This window comes from Hoplias malabaricus, chromosome 11 (assembly GCF_029633855.1).
Source record: "Hoplias malabaricus isolate fHopMal1 chromosome 11, fHopMal1.hap1, whole genome shotgun sequence".
Classification (NCBI taxonomy): Eukaryota; Metazoa; Chordata; class Actinopteri; order Characiformes; family Erythrinidae; genus Hoplias; species Hoplias malabaricus.
Window position 1 is genome coordinate 29,831,565 of NC_089810.1, and position 21,223 is coordinate 29,852,787.

The window sequence follows — 21,223 nt, forward strand, 5'->3', positions numbered from 1 at the left end:
GGTGCCTCAATTAAGCACAAGTGGTCATTGCACAGTTGTAAAGTTAGCTTCTCCACGCCCTTCTCAGTCCAGACTATGATAAAAGACCAGAGATATCAGGGACAGAAGGCATGCTAAAGTAATAGGAGATAATCCGGGAGGCGTGCCACTGTTCAACAACATGTACGAAACGAGAGTCCGTTCTTGGCCATTCTCTAAGGCTTGGCACATGTATGAACCCACGTAGTCTTCACTCATGCTTTCAATTAGCAGAAGGCAATCCTGACCTGTGAAGACACATTCTTTTCTTCTGCCCTCGTGGTTCCAAAAGTATGAGGCCTGCTGCGAGGGTGTGGAGCATTTAAGGTAGTATCTGGAGTTCCAAGGCACAATCTGAGACTGGGGCCCTGCAAAGACTTTGCTGTATTCTGGACCTGAAAAAATGTAAATGTTTTAATTAGGGCAATTGACAGACGCCTTTATCCAGAGACACTTATAATTTTTATTCATGGTGAATGTTCTGGGACCTGATTTAACACTCTGGCTATGTGTTGTTCATCTGCCACTACATACTCTCAATATTATTATAATAATATTATTGCAATACTATAGCAATAATATTATTGCTGTGATCCTCTTGATGTTTTTGTTTTTGCTATTTTGTAAGCGCTTTGGGTTCTTGAAAGCGCCATATAAATAAAATGTATTAATCATTACTTCATTGTCTGTAACCACTTATCCAGCTCAGGGTCAGTGTGGATTACAGAGCGTACCCGGAATCATTGGGCGCAAGGCAGGAACACATCCTGGAGGGAGAGCCAGTCCTTCACAGGACTTCACAGCTGCCAATCCACAACCCATGTGGACACGGGGAGAACACACCAAACCCCTCACAGACAGTCACCCGGAGTGGGACATGAACCCACAACCTCCAGGTCCCTGGAACTGTGTAACTGCGACACTACCTGCTATACCACCGTGCCGCCCCAAAATATATTTGTATTATTATTATTATTATTATTATTATAATAACCTAAAGTTTATGTACATAGTGAGTGATTGTGGGAGAGGTGAAAATTAGATAGTCATACACTACAAACTGAAATCTGTTTGTATTCTACCTTTCTATTTTGGATTCAGTTCTTTTGGCCTTTTATGAAATTTCACTCAGGATTCATTGCCATATAAATAGATTTGAAGAAATTTGGAAAGTTGTACACAACTGACTTGAAATCTACAATTAAAGGTATATAGTACTTGAATAATAGTCAGACCATGCTGATTATTCTACAGTCTGGTTCCAGACTTTCTGTAACCACATGGAAAGTAGTGTAAATACTAATGAAGACAAATATTGAAGATGGCCACATGTTTTTTCCAGAGAAATGTGTATCCACTACTTGCTCTCAAGTGCAGCAAGTTACTTTTGTGATATGCTGGGGTTCACAGAATCTTGGGATATAATTTTTTACAAACATGTAAAATCCTCAGCACTATGACCTGAAGCCTGGGAGAGATGAGAAAAATGCCCAGACAGGTATATCTCTATTTTTTGCATAGCTTTTACTATTTGTTTAACAAAAGCAGTCACATGCTGATCGTTTCTGGTATTTAAACACTGCCTTAAACAGTCATGCAAACACCTATTAGCAAATATAGATGGGAATTGTGGCCTCTTACTGCTCCCAGGGCACCGGGGATGGCTGCATGCCACTCTGGAGATATGTTCACAGCCACAGAGGGGTTTAATGCAGAAGACACATTTTGATGTACGTTGTACAATGACAAATAATTTAACTTTTCTTTTCTTTTTTTTTTTTTACAGATTTAATACTGCAAGCAGTAACTAGAATGTTTGCTGATCTTATCAGCCACATAAACATACACTTACCATTCCCACAAACTGTGTGATTTCCACTTCTCATGTCTTGAGAGTTGTATCTGTGGACAGAAGTGAACACAAAAAGTCTTTGGTTATAAACTCTGCAATTTCACAAGGTTAAATAACTATATTAAAAAACAATGGGCAGTGTGGAGGCATCGATCAACTTTCTCTACATATAACCAATATAGAGTACTACGTAAAGTTACGCAAACAGACACTTAAATGAGTAAATGGGTCAGCGACACTTAAATGTAAATGGGTCTGCGAAAAAACTGTCAATCACTTTTTTTTCATCAACCAAAGGAAGATCTGAGAGAGGCAATGCTCCATAGCAACTCCATACTGACTGTTTATAGGTTCTTTTGGAGGTTTAATGTTGTATTGGGGTTATTTGATGTATTATGTGTGGCAGCTGGTGTGGGCAGAGCATTAGGAAGTATGTAGTGGTGGATGACAGCTTTCTTCCTCACAAATATCAAGCCCAATACTGTTTAAAGACTTGTTCTTGTTCACTTCTTGGGGCATATAATAAAGAGCATCCCACCTCCATGTTCAAGTTGATGTAATTAAGAAACTCCAGAGGTAAATTTTGTTTTAAGGAGAGTGCAGTTCTCTTCACAAACAGATTGCAGGTACAAAATGTGTAATGTATTTTGTTAAACACCTTTTACACTTTTATAGCTCACATTAACAGAAAGTTTATCACTTAACCAGAGACATTAATATAAAGGATTAAATGACATATAAGGACTTTAACATATGACATAACATAAAAAATGGCATTGAGTCTGATGGTTTTAAATATTTTTTATGTGGTACTGAAATCTGGCCAATGTCCAATCTGTGGCAATTAACTTTCTAAACTCCCAGATCAGAATTCATGTCACATTTATGTCACTCCGCCTGCTGAGAATGACCTGAGGACTCAGGTCCAAAGCACTTTCATTTTTATCTGAGGTATTCAGGACATGGAAACTGACTGGTCAAAGCATTTTTTGATTTGTAAAAAATGAGGAAATGAAAAACATGCAAACCTGTGAAATCCAAGTTCCTGTCTCTCATTTTGTGGAAATTGGTATTAAGTGTTCTTATATGCAAACACAAAAACCTCTTTCTTAGCAGTTCTTTATCCTTCTGTAATATATAGTGTTCAAATTGGTATGAAGGCTGCTCAAATGTGGATCAGGGCAATATTAAATGAATTAAATTTCGCTTCCTCTTTAAAGACATGTTTGTGAGAGACCTAGCAACATCAGTTCATGTTTCAATATTTTTTTAAGTCTAATTTATACCTTGGTTTTCACAGTCATTTGAAATACAGAAAAAGGGCGTTTTGTAAGACACTGATGCAGTACAACACCAGTCCTGTTCCATTACATTCAAAATAAAAGTGCTTTGGAGGGAAAAGATGGACATTTCCTTCTCTCAGTGAGACTGAACCATTTGCACATTGTGGTCAGTTTAAAAGCGTGATCTGCTCAGACTGATCTCAGATATCGGTCACATTAAACAGACAACGTGAACAGCAGAACAAAAAAACTGTTAAATCTTCAAACACACCTGTTTGCTGCTGCATTTATTCTCTCTGCTGCTTGAAGCCTATAACCAATAAGCCCATGTTGGTTTTACTCTTGTTCCTGTTCTGCAGCGTTATGTGTTATGTAGCGTTATTTCCTATTTTTCAGTTTGATTTTCAAATGTTATTATCTTTATGTGTTCATCTCATTGTAAACAGCATTGTTGGGTTACTGAAAAGCGCTTTTAAAATGCCATTTATTATTATTATAAAAAATATCACCAAATCAGACTTGGGTCATTATTTTCTGCAGAAGAAAAAAATGGCAAACTTGAATCTGTGTTATTTTTCCTGCTGGCGATTCACTCCACCTTCATTTATAACTCTTGTTTACTTATGTTTTTTAACACTTAGTTTGGTTATTTTTTCATCAATTTTAGTTGCTCTAATAATATTATCTACTGTTCTAATATTAGACATGTTATTGCTACAGTCCCTTAAACTAACTGCATCACATATGAAATGTAATTTGATTTTATGTCAATGCAGCCTTTCATTATTCATTCGTCAGAGAAATTCTTATCACATTAATGACAAAAATGCCTTTGTAACAGGTACATGTTTACAGTCATATGTTTACTGAAATTTTGCATTACTGAAACATAAAGGTAAAGATGTGTGTCTGTGTCTATGTCTATATTGAGTGACTGTGTCTATGTGGAAGAGGGCTTGTTTGTGTGTGTGTGTGTGTTTGGGGGGGAAGTGTGGTTTGTAGGCCGAGGTGCAGGACTGATCTGTAACAGGTTCACTTCACTGTTTCACTACACATTAGTCGAGAGTTGTGTGTGAGTGTTAAATGTCTGTGCACCACATGCCATTTTTACCATTTCACCATTTGTTGTAGGAAGAAGTGGGCGTTTTAGTGAACTTTTTGTACCCTCCAGCAATATTCAGCATGTGTTATTGACTTATATTTTCCTTTCTGAAAATCCCACATCCAATCTACAATGTTTTTGCAGTCAGCCATCAGACCACAGTGTATAAAGACTGAGAATCAGAGCATATTTTTCTAATCATTTTCTAGTTGATGTTTTATGTTGTCATAACTTAGCAGCAAATCGCCACCTAAAACACCACTTCCCTCAGCCCATGTAACTGTGCTTTTGACAGAAGGCATGTCTGTTTATTTGATAAAATGATAAAATGTGTGTTGAGAAATGGTTTTGTTCTAGATTTTAGTAAATAAAAATATTTATATTTTGTACATTTTGTGTTAATTACAGGTAATACTAAAAAGTGGACACAAAAAGTGTAAAGAATCCAAATATATACATATATACATTATATAAAAATCTTTACAATTTTAGTTTTAAGCGTCAAGTAGTAAGAAGGTGCTAGGTTTCAGAAAGAGCTCAGGCCTTCACATTCACAACTAGTAGTTGAAAAGCACATAAAAATTTAAAAGAAACTACCCCCACCTCCTCTGTGTCTGAGTTTAGTTGCTGATGTGTGTTAACCACAGTCTCTTATGCAAAAAACTGCAGGAAGCCACAAAACTGGCCCTATTTTGACAGTTAAATTGAGCTTATCTTTGGCAGTTAATATAAAGATCTGATAAATTTTAAAACTAAATATTCTGCAGAGGCCCTGATTGTTCTAGACATGTGTTAAGCAAAGTGAAAATGCAGTGGATTAACTGAAAAACGGGATGATGATGATGATGAGGGTGGTGAGGATGTGTCTTTTAGACTGAACTCATTAAAGAGAATTAATCACAAGTGGTGAACCCAAAAATACAAGGCTTATTATTCAGCTTGTAATTTTAACTTCTTAAAAACATGAATTAAACAGTGATGAAATGAAGGATTGAAGTGTTGGCCAAAACAATGGACCTTTGCATTTTAAATGGCTACATTGGGCTTTTGTTTGGCAATTAACAAACATTGTCTACACACGTGGAGGACAGCCCCAACTGCTCAGAACCTTAACATTAGCAAACAGACGCTTACACAAGCTATCATCATGCTTAGTCATTTGGAGAGACCAAGAGTCAGAGAGGACAGTTATGTTCTCCTGAAGTCTTGTGGTTCTTTGCAGCCGCACCTTCCTTTGGTTTACCCCTATGGAATTTTGACTAATTCAGTGAGATGTGAATGACTGTGTTTAAAGTCAACTCTGCTTGACTTACTCATTAGCTGAACATTTATACGAAGTCCATCTGCAGTAAGGGTCTCTAGCTGTCACACAGGACTCACAATTATTCCCATAAATGCTGCAGTTGCCCAGGTTGATCTGGACCACCATATTTTTGGAGCTCACATATAGATTTTTCTACAGGGAAGAAGAAAAACAAAAGGTATACATTCACTAACTACTAGTAAACAACATTTGAGCTGTGTAGCAGTATATAAACTTATTCTATGAACTGAAGTGATGAAAAGCTAACTATCCAATATCAGTACTTGACCACACAAATGTTTGTGGCTGAATGCCATCAAATTCTCACAACAATGCTTCACCATCTAATATAAATCACCCAAAGCAGAGTATAGGCTTTACTGTGGATTGTGAAGGAGTTTGTGATTCTCTTACTGTAGATCTGTCCAGCAGCATGCTGTGGATCTGTGTTCTGTTTCTGAATGGCTGGTATTCGGCAATAATAAAGATGCCACCATCTTGTTCCAGTACTTTATGGACCTTGCCACTCGCTGAGGAGAAAAAATTAAATAGTAAATAAAAAATATGTTTACATGTCACACATCCTGTTTAAAAAATGGACCAAACACAAAAAAACGGCATGGATTTAATTTTTAATGTCTTTGACAAAATATATTAATTGGAATTTTGTCTAAAACATTGAGGGTGGCACGGTGGAGCATTATGTAGTTTCGCTGTCACACAGCTCCAGGTACCAGAGTGTGGTGTGTTCTCCCTGTGTCTGAGTGGGCTTCCTGCGGGTGACTGTCTGTGAGGAGTGTGGTGTGTTCTCCCCGTGTCTGCGTGGGTTTCCTCCGTGTGACTGTCTGTGAGGAGTGTGGTGTGTTCTCCCAGTGTCTGTGTGGGTTTCCTCCGGGTGACTGTCTGTGAGGAGTGTGGTGTGTTCTCCCCATGTCTGCGTGGGTTTCCTCCGGGTGACTGTCTGTGAGGAGTGTGGTGTGTTCTCCCTGTGTCTGTGTGGGTTTCCTCCGGGTGACTGTCTGTGAGGAGTGTGGTGTGTTCTCCCTGTGTCTGCGTGGGTTTTCTCCAGGTGCTACGGTTTCCTCCCACGCTCCAAAAACACACGCTGGTAGGTGTATTGCCCTCAAAAGAGGGCATACGTGTGAGTACCTAGCCACTGGTTGGTCCCAAAGCCCGAATTAATGGGGAGGGTTGTGTCAGGAAGGAACTGTGCCAGATCGACTGTGCAAATCGTGGTTGATCGCTTTTGCGACTTCAGATGGGAGCAGATGAAAGAAGAAGAACTTGTCTACATATTTTTTTTATTATTTTTTTTTTTTTACCAGCACTCACATTAAACACAAAGTAGTTTGGAAAAGTTTCTTAACTGGTGCTGTCAAAATTAATGTGTTAACACACGTTTAGGTATAGATGAATTTAATGCACTAATTGTTTTTAACACTAATTTATCATTTATCAATATGGACACATTCCAACTTTCCAACCACAATTAATTCTTTTTAGAGTCTTACAATGTATTTATCTGGCAATGAGTCAGTACTGTATAGTTCAGAAGGTATATTATATTTTACATATGCTAAAATATGTATTCAGTATCAAAAATAACTCTCACTCTTAATCTATCTCTCTGCAAATGGGAATATCCCAAAATACTTTATATTTCTCTTTAACTCTTGCTCAATAGAAACTCTGTGTTTTACCATTTTTGGTTTCGGCCAATTGTTTTGTTCACAGGAACGTGCTGTTGGTACAGTCCTCCCCCCCCACACACACACACATATATATATATGGTCATTGTTTGTTGTTCCAGTCTTATGGGGTGTCCCCTTACTACCCCCTCTGGAAAAACCCATGATTCAACTAAAAATGATAAATGCAGATCAAACATGGGACTGAAATTTGAGCCCTTTTTCAGAACTATATTTATTATACACTGTACTAATCAACCTTGCGAGTAGCTGATGTGTTACTGAACGCTTCATTAACTCATCATGAAAAAATCTACACAGCGTTCCTTTACACATGCACAGGCACTGAATAATATATGCCACAAACAACACCAGAATATGTATAAACTGATTTTTGTAGCCTACTGCCAAATGTGGGCCAGATTATTATAAAGTCCCACAAATTCGAGTTGTGTAGCACTGAAACTCCGAACTCTGAAACTCTCTGAAGTGATGAAACTCAATGGAGTAGTTTTTGAGATCCTGAATTAATCGTCCTACACCAGTTCTTCGCACAACTAATTGTATAGCTGAATAATATCAAATATCTACAAACATTAATGAGGTCTGTTATCTATAAACAGACAAACAACTGTGAGTCTTTATGATTGTAGAAACTGTATTTTAAAAATTTTACATTTTAAAGTCTTGGGACAATAGAGGAAAACCAACACCATACTACATTTCAAAAGACCTACATTTCAAAGATTGAAGAGAGGACAGTACAGATAGTAAACCACAGATAGCATGACCATCTGGGTATTGGGGGTCTAATGAAATATCGTTATTGTAATGTAATGTTGTACAAATGTTGACATTCAATATTAAAAAAATGATTGGTAATAACTATTCTTTGCCTTTTATGGAATTAAAAGCCTTTTTGACTTTAAAAATACTCAAACCATAGCCTCTTCTCCACACCATTTTAGTGTACTTCATTCTCAACCAAGCAAATGCATGTGAAAATAAATTTCAATTGCACAGCACATGATTCTAGTGCATCAGCAGTATGTGTCAGCAGTGACAACTAGGGCGAGTGTGTCTTAGTAGTCTTTATAAGGTCTCCAGATAAACTTAGTAACATTTTAAAGGAAATCAAATATAGCATGAAAGATGTGTGCTATAAATAAATCAATTTTTAATCATAGTAAACCTTTGGTATTACTTTAGGAAGACACTGCAATAATTGTTAGAACATATCTTTAGGGATTTGATGGCATTCTAAATATCTTTCCACAATGGGTGCTTTAGGAACTTTAGGTAGTATTTTGAGCTTATAATTACAACTTTAAAATAATTTTGGTGCTTATTGCTACCCTCGGCTCAGCAATGAAGACACTGCACTATGTAACATTTGGAGGAGGGTAGGAAATAATATAAATAATAGAGCAAAATACATTTTTGCCTCTTCCTTCAGGCCCCCACAACATTTTCTGTGGCCGGGCACAAATATTTTGTCCAACATTTATGTTTACTGATAGGAGTGTCACAGCGCATGCACATTCATGCTGCCCAGGCTGTATTCTACGTGCTGCTCCTATAAGTAAATAAATGATTTTAAATGCTTTCTATATTATTGGAGGTGCTTTGTATTGTTTTTCTGAGTGAGAGCTTATTCAGAGCATAATTTGGATTGGTTAAAAATTAAAAACCTGTAATTTGTCAGCTTTGTTCAGCCATATTCATTACTTATAAAATAAATTCACAAAATGTTCTGATATTAAAAGAAAAAATACATCAAACTTCAAAATAGCAGCCAGTTGGTGGCTTAGGGTTTTAGGTTATGACAGCACTAATATAGGTGCCATGAGCATTGGTGGGTTTTCTAGGTCACAGTGCATCAGGCAGCCCACCAGTGCATCAGTTTTAGCAGCAGTTTTCAGTTTGCAAACAGCCACTATATGCTCTTACTGTCACAAATATACAAGCCAAAAACACTGAACCAGATGAATGAAGGTTTGTCACAACAGAAAAAAATAGAATTAAAAACTAGTTGGAAATCTGTGATTTACTGAAATTCAAAATCTCTGAAAAGAAATAGTAAAATCAGAAAACAGAACAGTGACTGCATTCTGAGTAATTAAGCAAGAGGTACTATAGCAGTAATGAATCACTACTTCTTTTTCTAAACAGAAAGTAAACCTAAAATATAGCCTTCCCACACTCTGAACACGTGCTTTATTTAGTTATTTTTTACGCACTGACAAATTTTAGGGAGTATTAACTTCTAAGGCGTTTCCAAAAATAATGCAGTTCAATAGAGGCCAAAAGCATAAAAAGCCTGTGTTTCATCATCTAAATTTAGCAATATTCTTCCTTCCTTTCACAAGGTGTAAGTTTATCGCCATTCATAAGTGTTGCTCTTCTGGTTACTTGGAAATCTACCCACCTAAAGCCAATAGGAGAACAGTGCTGTCTGCGCTGGTCACTCTATCCACCTGCAAATGTGTGTACTGGCGATGGCTGACTAGCATAGGCTGCCCCTCAGGCATAATCCAGTCCTCCATCTCTGGACGCTTTTCCATAAACTTCAGAAACTGTGACGTCTTTATACTGTCTGAAACACACTGTAGAACAAAGACACAAAAAAACTATTGCTTGTCTTAAACACACACACACACACATAATTGCACTAGGGATAGTGAGCACACCAACAGCCAGTGGGGTGGACAGCTTTGCATTTAGGGAGCAGTTGGGGTTTAGGTGCCTTGCTCAAAGGCATTTCAGCCATGGATTCGGGGAGGAGACAGCATTGTTCCTTCATTCCCTGCCCTCAAAAATTAGTAGGATTCCAGTCCCTTGCTTGTCTACCATTAAACTAGACTGGCACTCGATAATATTCACTATTTAATTATACTGGGTATAAAGCAAATTAAAAAATCATCTGACTGAAACAAATTTCACAGATTCCAATAGGTTTTCAGGTAAAAAAATGGGAAGGCCATGTGTATATACCTTGAGCCAAGTCAAAATACAATATTTCCACACCATGCCACATGTAACTACATGTGCTGTTCTCCAAAGCAGTCATCAAGTTGTAAAATTACCAATATTGTTTTAAGGGAATATGCTTTTGGACAGTGTGTGTTCATGTGTTTAAACAATATGTGATTTTAATGCTGTTTATGCTTTTATCTATGAAATAAAAGTGGTTTGACAATTAATCACCTCTGTACAGACAAGAAAACAACATAAACTGCAAATAGCAGCACTACGTAACATCTTCAATTTAATTTTGGCTACAAGTGCACTTTTTTGCTTTTTAGAAGTACAGACATGATGCTGAAGCTTTGCTAAATCAGATACTCATTTCAGGGTTGTTTCTACAGCTGTAGTGGCTTTGATGAAATGTAGTGGCTATGAGTACAGGCTGAGGTGAAAGAGGCTGGAGCACCAGGCTGTGATGTCTCACTAGAAGCACAAAGCAGCAGTCATTTGACTGCAGTGATGTTTATTTCATACATTTTCACTGTGGCTACTCACAGTGTGTGAAATACTGTTATCTATACATATAGATTACTGAGAAGCACTTTTTAGTTGCCTAATTGACTTAATCATTGCTTTAAACTTCATTTCCATCCTAATTGGGTCTAATTTCTGCATTATATGTAGAAAGTTAAGCAGAATTATTGTGCTTTGCAGCTGTGTGGGATAAATACCTCTCCAATTCCAGAAAGACCATCACTTGGGACTCCATTATTTTTAAATCTGGAACTTGTGAAGATCCGCTTAATGTGGGACGTATTGTAAACACAAATAGCAGTAACATCACTGTGAAAGAGACACGGAAGTCAGCATTTCACCTTTCAAATATAAACACAGACAAGTACTAGTTCTCATTCTGAGTTAAACTGAGGTTGTCTGAGGAAGTGGAGAGAGACAGCTGACAAACTTTGCATTTGCCTCCAACTTCCATATTCAGTATTGAGAGACTATATTTTTTTTTGTTTTCAAACAAATGCTGTCAACTGAGCTAAAGAACCCCCAAGTAAGGGCTTTAAAGACCAAATTCTCTCTGAGTCATTATCAACTGTTGGTGTATCTGCATACCACTTCATCTGGATTTATCTCTGGAACCAAGATTAAAGAAGGACAGAAGAAATTTCTTGCTACTTTTAGATCATTGATAATTATCATAACACCTTTAAATCCGACCCCATCCGACAGCTGTTACTATCCACTTGTTGAAGTTCAAAGGGGAGTTCCTCAGATATTTTTCTCTCCTTAATTAATTTAAGCCCTTTCAGAAAATAACTATTTATCTCTCTACCATTTTAGTGGCTTTTCATGGCAGGGCCTGGATTTTTTCATTTACAGGAACCATTTTTGCTTTATAATGCTCAGCATTTACATCAGCACTTCTCTATTTTTAAAACACATTTAAAACTATCATGTAGAATATCTCATGAATCAGTCAGTTTATTTACAGTCATATCTAATGTCACTTTCCACCGCATGGGTCCGGCTCTACACGACTCGACACAGTTCGGCTCGGCACACTTAAAGCTTGTTGCTTTTACACTGGCACAGCTCCCCTGAAAAATGGAGCCAGTGACTTCGAAAAACCCCATCTCTAACAGGAATCACTGGCTCTGAAAACCACAACAACAGCGGCTGTAGATTTAGATGCTGTTTACTTGTCATGTATTTGCGTGTTGATGATGTTTTTATGGACTGAACATGACTCTGCGGCATCCAAGGAGCATTTACAAGTGGCGGTTTGTGCTGCATTTGAATGAGCTCTGCGTTTTGTGGTGAGACACGTCTCTCTGGCCAATAAGCTCTCTGAGGGTTTACACGTCATCATTTAGTACCTACTCAGCATGGTTAGAACCTGGAGTGAGCTGGGACTGAAACCTAACCAGTTCCAGGGACTAGCTTCCAGATTTGGCCAGTGGAAAAGCAAAGAAGCGGTGCAGAGTCAAGTAGAGTCGTGTAGGTTCCATGCAGTGAAAAAGCACCATGATATATTTCCGTGATAGAGTTTTTGAAGCCATTCAAATTTTCAGACATCTGGTTCCATTCACCACCACTACACACAACCGACCATCAGATGGTCCTAAATATCAGACCACACATCAGGTCAGATGCAGAATAAAACACAGTCTTACTAGGCATTTTTGAAGAGTGCATAAACCAAGGAGTTGTTCGGGTCCTCTGTCTCCAACGCGGTCACATCCAGTAGTTCTGTGTACGTCACTCTCCTCTCTGTGTCTCCACAGAACAGGCGAGCAGTGAGCATGGATGTCCAGCTGAACTGCAGGTGGTTCTTATTGCCACCTTTATCTGCCTATGATGAAATACAGTAAAGAGTGAGGAGAATTACTTAATTCTCCTTAAAATATCCACAAACCATTTAAATGTATTTAGCATGTATTTAACAAATGCTCTTATTCCAGGAGACTTCTAAATGAAAACTATGCACTGCCAATGCTAGGAATTTGGATTAGATTCCTGTTTTTTTTTTTCTTTTGTGTCATTGACACAATACATAACACAAAATCCCACATAGCTCAAGGGCACCTTCACTATAGATGTTAAGGGAGGAGACAGTGTTGTTTCATTACTGTCCCTGAACCCCATTCTCCTGCCTGGTCGAAGGGACTGGACTGTGATCTTCAGGTCCCAAATCTGTTTCACTAATTTTTAGGCTTCATCTAAGTTAATCTCGTATATTATAGAACTGGGTTAGAAATAAACTTAGTATCTGTGCCCTGTGGATCACAATAAATCTATTGTAATTAACAAATTCTCCAAATCATTCAGTCTTGCATAAGCTTTGGGAGAACTAAAGTTTATCCATGTATTCATCAGTGAAGTAAGTATATATTGGTTTTGCTTCTGTCATGAAACTGAAATGTCTGGTTAAATGTCACTAGAACTAATACTCATTGTTATCTCTTTCCTTAATTACAGTAAGAAGACCTTCTTGCCTTTACTCATAGAGGAACAACAAAGATGACTCTGATAAAATGGCCTTTGAAACTGAAGGATCATTGACAAATAAGAACAGTGAGTGTTAGTGTCATGTCACAATCTTGGCTGGACCAACTAGGTTAGAGGAAGGATGTTGTTTTTTAAGTTACGTAAAGTTTATCACATGAGCAGAGTGTCAGATATTTACCGAATGACTGCAAAGGGACACTCAGAAGACATGATACACTTAGGCATAAACTGAGAATGTCCATCAGTATCGTCGGAAACCTGAGCAGTTCTGTCTCGACAGTCTCAAGAAAGACTTACTTTGTAAACACTTTTGGATATTATTTCATTTTGTCTGACCCTGAAGGCTAAGCCATAATGATCCTCTCATAGCTTATAAATCTGGACCAATCTTACCATGCAGTACTGGGAAATTCGAGGAATCCAGACAGGCGACTCCGGATCATTATTGGAGTTTTTCTCGATGTAGAAGAAGTACAGTTTTCCATCAGCTGCTGTACTGCTTTCATTTCCAATTATTTTTATGTACTTCTGTTCTGAATGCCAGAAAAACAAAATCAAACATCAAAGCTGTTATCTTAAATAGCATATTTTTATCCAAAGGTCAGACAAGAACTTGAAGCTGATAACCACAAGTTCTTAATGACCAACAGTACTGAACAGTGAGGAAACCTAGATAGTTTTTATATCTACAATATTTCAAAGATCTTGAGGCCATTTCTCAAAATCAGTACTTATTTTCATGAAATATTAAATAATATTTAACAAAATAACTCCCCATTTCTCAGAATTAGCCTTGTTAACAATGACCAAAGTTTACCTACATAACCTAAGCCAAAATCAAATCTTGATTGACAGCAGGAGAGCTTTCCTATTAGAGCATTTCACCTGTGTCACACATGCCAATCCCATGTTGAGTACCTGTTCTATAGGGTATAAACAGAATCATTCTGGGACAGAAAAACCCAGCAATCCAGGTGATATTTTGTGGTTTGTCAATGTAACCTGGCTATATTACCTTTGTCAGTCCTCTGTGGCCATGTATGGCTTACTCGGTTCAGTTTGTAGAGTCCCTTGGTGGTTGATGGTTTGTTCTCTCCTGAGATGGTGAAGAAAAGTGAGTCTCCTGCAGAGAAACAGAGAGGTATGTTCAGAGAGAAGTCTGCTCTTGATGAATGTGCCAAAACATTGGGCCAGTTCCATGAGACCATATCTGTACAGAAATAATGGTCTGAGAACCCAAAGTCTGGTTCTACTTGTCCGCAGTATTAGGGTAGGTGTTATGGTTTGAATTATATACACTATAATTGAATAAAACCTTGACTCATATGGGTAATATTTACTGAGTTACACATACAGAAGTAATGTCTCAGTATAGCGTCAAACCTCTACCTTTGCCAATACAACATGCTAGACGTCTTGGCATGAAGTCGTACAGGTTAAAAATGGTGCCCTGTGATTATCCATCCCATTCCTGTAAAGAAGACCAACACTGATTTGGCTTCATATGAAATGGCACCCCACATCATAACACTAGGCTGTTCATCTTGGTGCTGATCACACATGGATTCGCTAGTCATCTCCACCAAGACAAGAGTGGAATTGTCATTAAAGGTGACCCGCTGCCATTCTGAGTGACTCCATGACTGTCCAATTGCAGTCTTGGTGTTAAAGGCATTCATTGTAACGTCTGTATACATGAAGTCCTGTAGATGTCTGCCAATGAGGCTGGCAATAACAGGTTGATTTCACAGTGATGGAGGGCCTCGCTGCTCGCTGAATGTCCACAATTTTGGAGCTGGTTCACTCTGCGCATGTTGGACAAACCATTGATTCTCCCTCGCTCTGGTTCATGAAGGTCTCTCAGATTCTTCATGGTGCTGGTGCATGCCTTCTATCCTCTGCTGACAACGTGCTATGGTAATATCCACACAACCGGTATGCTGTGTGATACGTCAATAAGACCATCCAACTTCCCGGAGCCATACGATTCAACCTCTCAAACTCTTCAAACTGCTCAAATAGCTTCTCAAATTCTTCTTTGAGGCATTCTACCAACTCAACAGCATGGATCAGAACAGAAAGCATGTGTTTCTTTTTTTTTTTTGAAAGCTTCAAAAATGTAGTCATTGCAGAGTACTAAAATTAAACATAAAAAACATGAAAAACTTCATTTTATCATTTTAAATTTGCATTAAAAAATGATTTAGATTTTTATTTTATATTTTTTTAAATACACAATGGATACACAATGAGCTAGAACCTAATTTTTAGCATGGCACGAATGTCCAAATATTTTTGGGTATTGCTGAACTTACCCTAAAATGCAGAACATTTTTTTGCAAGCCTCAAATAGAGACCACAACATTTTCCAGAAGAATATATATGATAATTCTATATTTTTAAAAGTATGTATTGATTTTCACTTTGCAAATTTTGATCTGTATGATAAAAACGCAAATTAATGATAAGAGATATGAAGTTCCCTGGTATGATATTTCAGCGACTGGCAGTTAAAGCTTCATTTGCCAGAGTCAATATTGCTCTTAACTCCATTGGGGTTCCGCTCTTCTCTTAATTCCTCTCTAATCTCTTTCCTCCATGGCTTCGACTGTAGCTTATCAGCAGAAAATGTAAAACCGATTCAGCTTTCAACATTACTTCACAGTAGTTTCCACAAAGTGTCCAGAATGCCTGATAATGTACTGAAATGATCTTCATCCAGTTTTCTTTCAGAACATTTCCAGCTCTACTGTTCGTGTCACCACCGGCAACAATGGCAGGAAGTAATGACAACACACTTAGTGGAACAAAGATACAAAAATGGATCCCATGCACTTCTCTGTTAGTGTATATAGGTCTAAGGAACAAATCACACACTGTATGTGCAGATACTTTATAATCTATGACTTACACTCTGTGGTTCACTTTTGTTAGGAAGAACAGGAGTTAAAAATCATAATTTCAGTGGCAAAAACTGTACCAGGGCTAATATAATATTATAGATTTATGTTGCATTCATTTCTTATTCCATTTCCAGTGTCTGAAAATTATGTTCATGAAATTGCATTATTATCAGTAGAATAAATTGGTCTTAAAATGAAAATAATATGGTTTATTGCCATTATTCCTAGGACAATATATCAACCACAAAAAATGGTTATCATGATAGGCCTAGATCTAGACCAGCGTTTCTCAAAGTGTGGAGCGTGTAGGTGATGCAGGTGAGGGGCAAGAAATCTTTAAAAAATTCTGTGCCTATAAAGTTTACTCAGTAAAAACGCACCCACTCACAATGGATTCATTAATAGCTCTTAAACATAATAATAGGGCATTAGATGAGACCTCTGAAATACATAGCTTGCTTGGAACCAAAATATACTTTTATTCGCAAACCTTTATTTTGAAAATTTGCCGCCAAGATTAATGCGTTTTGGCTGCGAGCCAGATAAGATGGGTCTTCTTTCAGCCTTCGTTAAGGCTCCTGTTCAAATATAGAGCTGCTCTAATCATCAGCTTCACTGGCCTCTGATTCAGAGTCTGGTTTATAAAGTTAGTTTTTACCAGCTCTGGGCTTGAGCTCAGTAACAAGAGCACAACAGATAACAATGACGGCTAAGTACAGTTATAAAAGAGGCTTTTAAGGAAACAGAGGAGGATCTGAGAGTTGGTTAACGTTAATATTAGCTGTGTTCAGGGGGTGAGAATGTGCTCTAAACAAGCAATGTTAGTCTCTGGCCGTGTCCCAAACTGCACACTGCTGCACTGAATAGTTTGAAATTATACACACCACCCTCAGCAGTGTTTCTGTAGTGTAGTATGTAAAGTTCCATAGTGTGTTGTTTGGGACACAGCCTCACTCTCTAACGTTAATGTTAATCAAATGCTGTTCCATATCATTATAAATGCAGTATTTTACTGCTTTATCTACGTAGGAATCAGCTTATATCTATCTATCTATCTATCTATCTATCTATCTATCTATCTATCTATCTATCTATCTATCTATCTATCCATCTATCTAATATTTTGATTCAAATTGAGCAAATATGTTCCCCCACCCACCATTATCAAACTCACTCCTACTCCCTTGCACCTGCCTTTATGAGAATCTGAAGCACAGTTTAATTTTCACAGCCATTTTTCTGTATTTTTGAACATTGATTTAAATGTTGTATCTGGTGTTATAATGTTTATTTACTGGTTTAGAGATAGAAGTCGATGTTACAGTTAAAAATTGTAAACTTGCATGTGTATTTTATTACCATTTTTTGGGGGCGATATGGTACAGGTGGGGAGCGGAAATTCCCTTTTGTCTGAGTTTGAGAACCACTGATCTAGACTAATAGCCATAAGGTTTTTTTTATTTTATTTTTTTTTTGGGACAAATTTTGGCTATTTTCAATATTTATGGCTCAAACTCTAATCTTGCCACTGTAAATATCATAGGTTATTTTCAGAAGCTGTATACAATTTCAAAGCAACTGGAAATATAATATACCATATTGATCTACTTCTAATCTGTTCCATGTGATGACGTCTGGCCTCTTCTTCCTGCTCGACTCCGCTCCGATACCACTTCAGTCATCAGCATAATTAATAAAGCGCATAAATGTCTTGCATGCCTGTAATTTGTGAGGGCTCGGCTTCACACACAATCTGAAGGCAGCACAAAATGCTGCCTAAAATATATGAGTTTGCCTCCCTGTTTGAACCTTCGTACTAGCAAATAAATAATAAATATGTAAAAAAAATGTTCTTACCATTGTAGAGGGAAGGTTCGTTTATTTGCACTGGTTGCTTCATTGTAAAACAGTCCACTGCTTTAAGTTCTGAAGTCTGAAACAAATGAAAAACACAGCAATGCTTTTGTAGAAGAACTGATCTTGGTATAATTTTGTTTAATATATCAAAAATAATACACAACATACCACAAAGAATGTGCCATAACCTGTGCACAAGCCACATTTTTTGCATTGTTTTGCACTTAAAATATTTAAATACTAAATTAAAATGTATGTTAAACAGTAACAACACTTTAAAATGTGCAAATATATGTGTGCATGTGATTCTGGCATACCACAGTACAACATTTAGTTTCATCCACAGTTTTCATCTTTCTGCACATGAATAGTGGATTTCCATTCCTTCCCTCGGTCAGCACAGAAATCTCATAAGAACACATCTGGGAAACACACAAAAAATACAGTTAACAGCTCATGAAAATACACCTTCTTTTATCTAGGGAGGTAAGTAAATTAGAATTGAATCATGTTGTTTCATACATGTGAATCATATATGTTTCTTTCACTCAGCACAGTTCTGGGCCAGCAACACCTTTGGGAATTTAAGGTTTGCTTCTATAACAATGTTTGAATAATGTTTCAATAACAATAATATGTTTTTTAAACACATTTTCAATATTCCAATATACATTATTTACAGTGTCTGTTACTGACTGACGCTTCACACTCAATTTTAAATTAAAAAAAAAATAATGTTGATCAAGTCAAGAGGTTTGTTTGATGACAATTTTCCTTTCCGCTGGCAGCTTTTATGTGGCTTTTACATTCATATCAATATCTGAATTATATTCTATCAACCGAAGAATTAAGAAATATATTGTGATAAAAATTTTGCGAGTATCATCCAGCCCTATTTCAAACGTATCTCACACATAAAAACACTATGTTCTAAACATATTACTGCACATTAAAAAAAAAAAAACCCACAATGACATGTTCAATTCTGTCTTAAATACATAATTAACTAATCTTTAGTTTGGAAGTGGTAAGTACAAATTAAAATATTTTAAATGCATAGTTAGTTTATAATAAAACTTACAGATGTATCACCATTGCATTCTTCATTATCAACTGGCACCTGCAGAGAGAAAAATTACACGCTTGACACATCAGTCAGTTTCTTAATGTGAACAGTAAGAGGAACTGTAGCTGCATGTAATCTGTATTGCTTTAAACTGCCTTTTTTAAAGTTGCATTTGAAAAGATTTTAACAATAGAAACAGTGTGTGATCAGCTGAGCTTCAACATGACCCCAAGAAAACAATGAAAATGTGTAAATTTCATCCTACACTTGCCACATATTGGAACTAATGAACTGCACCACAGCAATATGCAGAACGGACAATATGAAGCTTAAAGCATTAGTTGATGTAGGGACAATTTATCAGACTCACTGCTGACTTTTCTTTTCCTTTGTCCAACTCATACAAGCCTTTCAGACCTCCCGCATAAACCTTTGAGCCAAAAGGATCCTTCACCAGTTTCAGCACAGCTTGCGGAATGATAAATGTGCTGAAATTAGCCTCTGAAGAACAGAAAAAATAAGTAAATAGATAGACAGAGATAGACAGAGAGAGAGAGAGAGAGAGAGAGTTTTAATATATGCTGCTCATGACTGCATAATGAGATTCTAAATCAACAGCACTGATCAAAGGTCCCATTATATATAAACACAGCATCTACAAGCACGCTTTATCATAAAACAACAGGTGACAGTCATACGAAATACCTAACAGAGAGCAAGAAAATCTGGATTTTACAGTGACTAAACGACGTGTCAATATGTGTTAAGACGCCTGTTGCAATTAGTAACACAGTCATAACAGAATAGTATGACCACAGGCATCGTTCATTCTTTGATCCCCACTAACCTTACAGAGGTTCTACAAATCTTCAAAAGCAAATACAATTGTAGTCTGTTTGTTGTGCTTCATATATTGTTTGTCCCCTTTCACTGTGTTCCTCAATGGTCAGGACCCACACAGGACCACTACAGAGCAGGAATAACTTGGATTGTGGATTTTTGTAACTGCTGCAGTGACATTAATGTGGTGGAGGTGTTTTTTTAAACACTGTGTCCACTCACTCTCCATTACGTTAAACACACCTATGTTGTTGGTCCAACTTCTTAATGTAAAGTCAGAGACAGTAGGTCATCTGTTGCTGCACAGTTTGTGTTGGCCATTCTCTAGTCCTTCAGTGGTCCACTGGATACTGTTGGCTGGACATTCAGTCTAGCAGTGACACTGAGGGCTTTATAAACTTAAGCAGCACTGCTGTAGCTGATCCACTTGTACCAGCACAACCCATATACCACACCACTGAAGCACTGAGAATGATACACCACTCAAATCATAACTGCTCTGTGGTGGACCTGAACAACCAAGTGAAAGAAGACAGAGAAATATGTACAGAGAAGTATGCAATTCTATAATTGTAGAACTACAAAGTTCTCCTGTGTGGTCCGTGAAGCTGATAAAATGAACAGGTAGGTGGTTAATCTAGAGAAGTTTATATATATCATCCTAACCCTATGCTAAAAAATTTCATAAGACTTTAATATTTAATATTTTGGCTACCAATAAGCTAAATATATAAGTATATATTTAAAAGAAATAAACAAACAAAAAATACATTTTCACTTAAACTTTTCCTGAACATAAGCTAAAAAAAATGCATACATGTACCAGCAAAATAACCCAAGGTATACAACTGTATGTGTAACTAAGCCAAAACTGTTGTATGAAGTTAATCTAACAGTGACACATTACTCAAATAAAAAGCTCTAATTAAAAAATTACATATAGCACATACATAGTCATATGTTCGTTCGTTAGGATCGCGTTCGTTTAACTACAGCAGAGAGGATGGTTTATGCTGTTGATTACCTTTCTGAGTGATTATTATCCTGGCTACAGGATGATGGTGGTCTTCCAGTTCGGTGTGGACCCTGTGAGACCATAATAAAGCCAAAAGAAAAGACCGCAGTACTCCGAGAAACATGCTTCGTCTGAGTTGCTCTGTGGAAGTAGCGTTTTCAGTTACTGATAGAGGTAGTCAGCCGCTGTAGTCAGCTGCAGCTCTGCGCATGCTCAGGCAGATACACTTCATATGTATACACTACAGTTACTGAATATCTCTGCTTATTTAAGGAATTGTACATATAAAATACACTATTACGACGAACTGT

The 21,223-nt window shown here is 37.3% G+C and overlaps 1 protein-coding gene across 1 annotated transcript; it reads right to left on the reverse strand.

Moving 5' to 3' along the window:
- Positions 1-53: 53 nt before the first annotated feature.
- On the reverse strand, positions 54-21,048 carry LOC136709154 (semaphorin-7A-like). The gene is made up of 14 exons (XM_066684178.1): positions 20,922-21,048; positions 19,428-19,558; positions 19,073-19,111; positions 18,309-18,413; positions 17,992-18,067; positions 14,247-14,354; positions 13,625-13,764; positions 12,397-12,575; positions 10,945-11,056; positions 9,675-9,852; positions 5,973-6,088; positions 5,569-5,711; positions 1,871-1,920; positions 54-413 (listed from the first exon to the last, which is right to left on the reverse strand). The coding sequence occupies exons 1-14, from the start codon at positions 21,034-21,036 to the stop codon at positions 64-66; spliced, it is 1,842 nt and encodes a 613-aa protein (XP_066540275.1). The 5' UTR covers positions 21,037-21,048; the 3' UTR covers positions 54-63.
- Between the last annotated feature and the right edge of the window lie 175 nt (positions 21,049-21,223).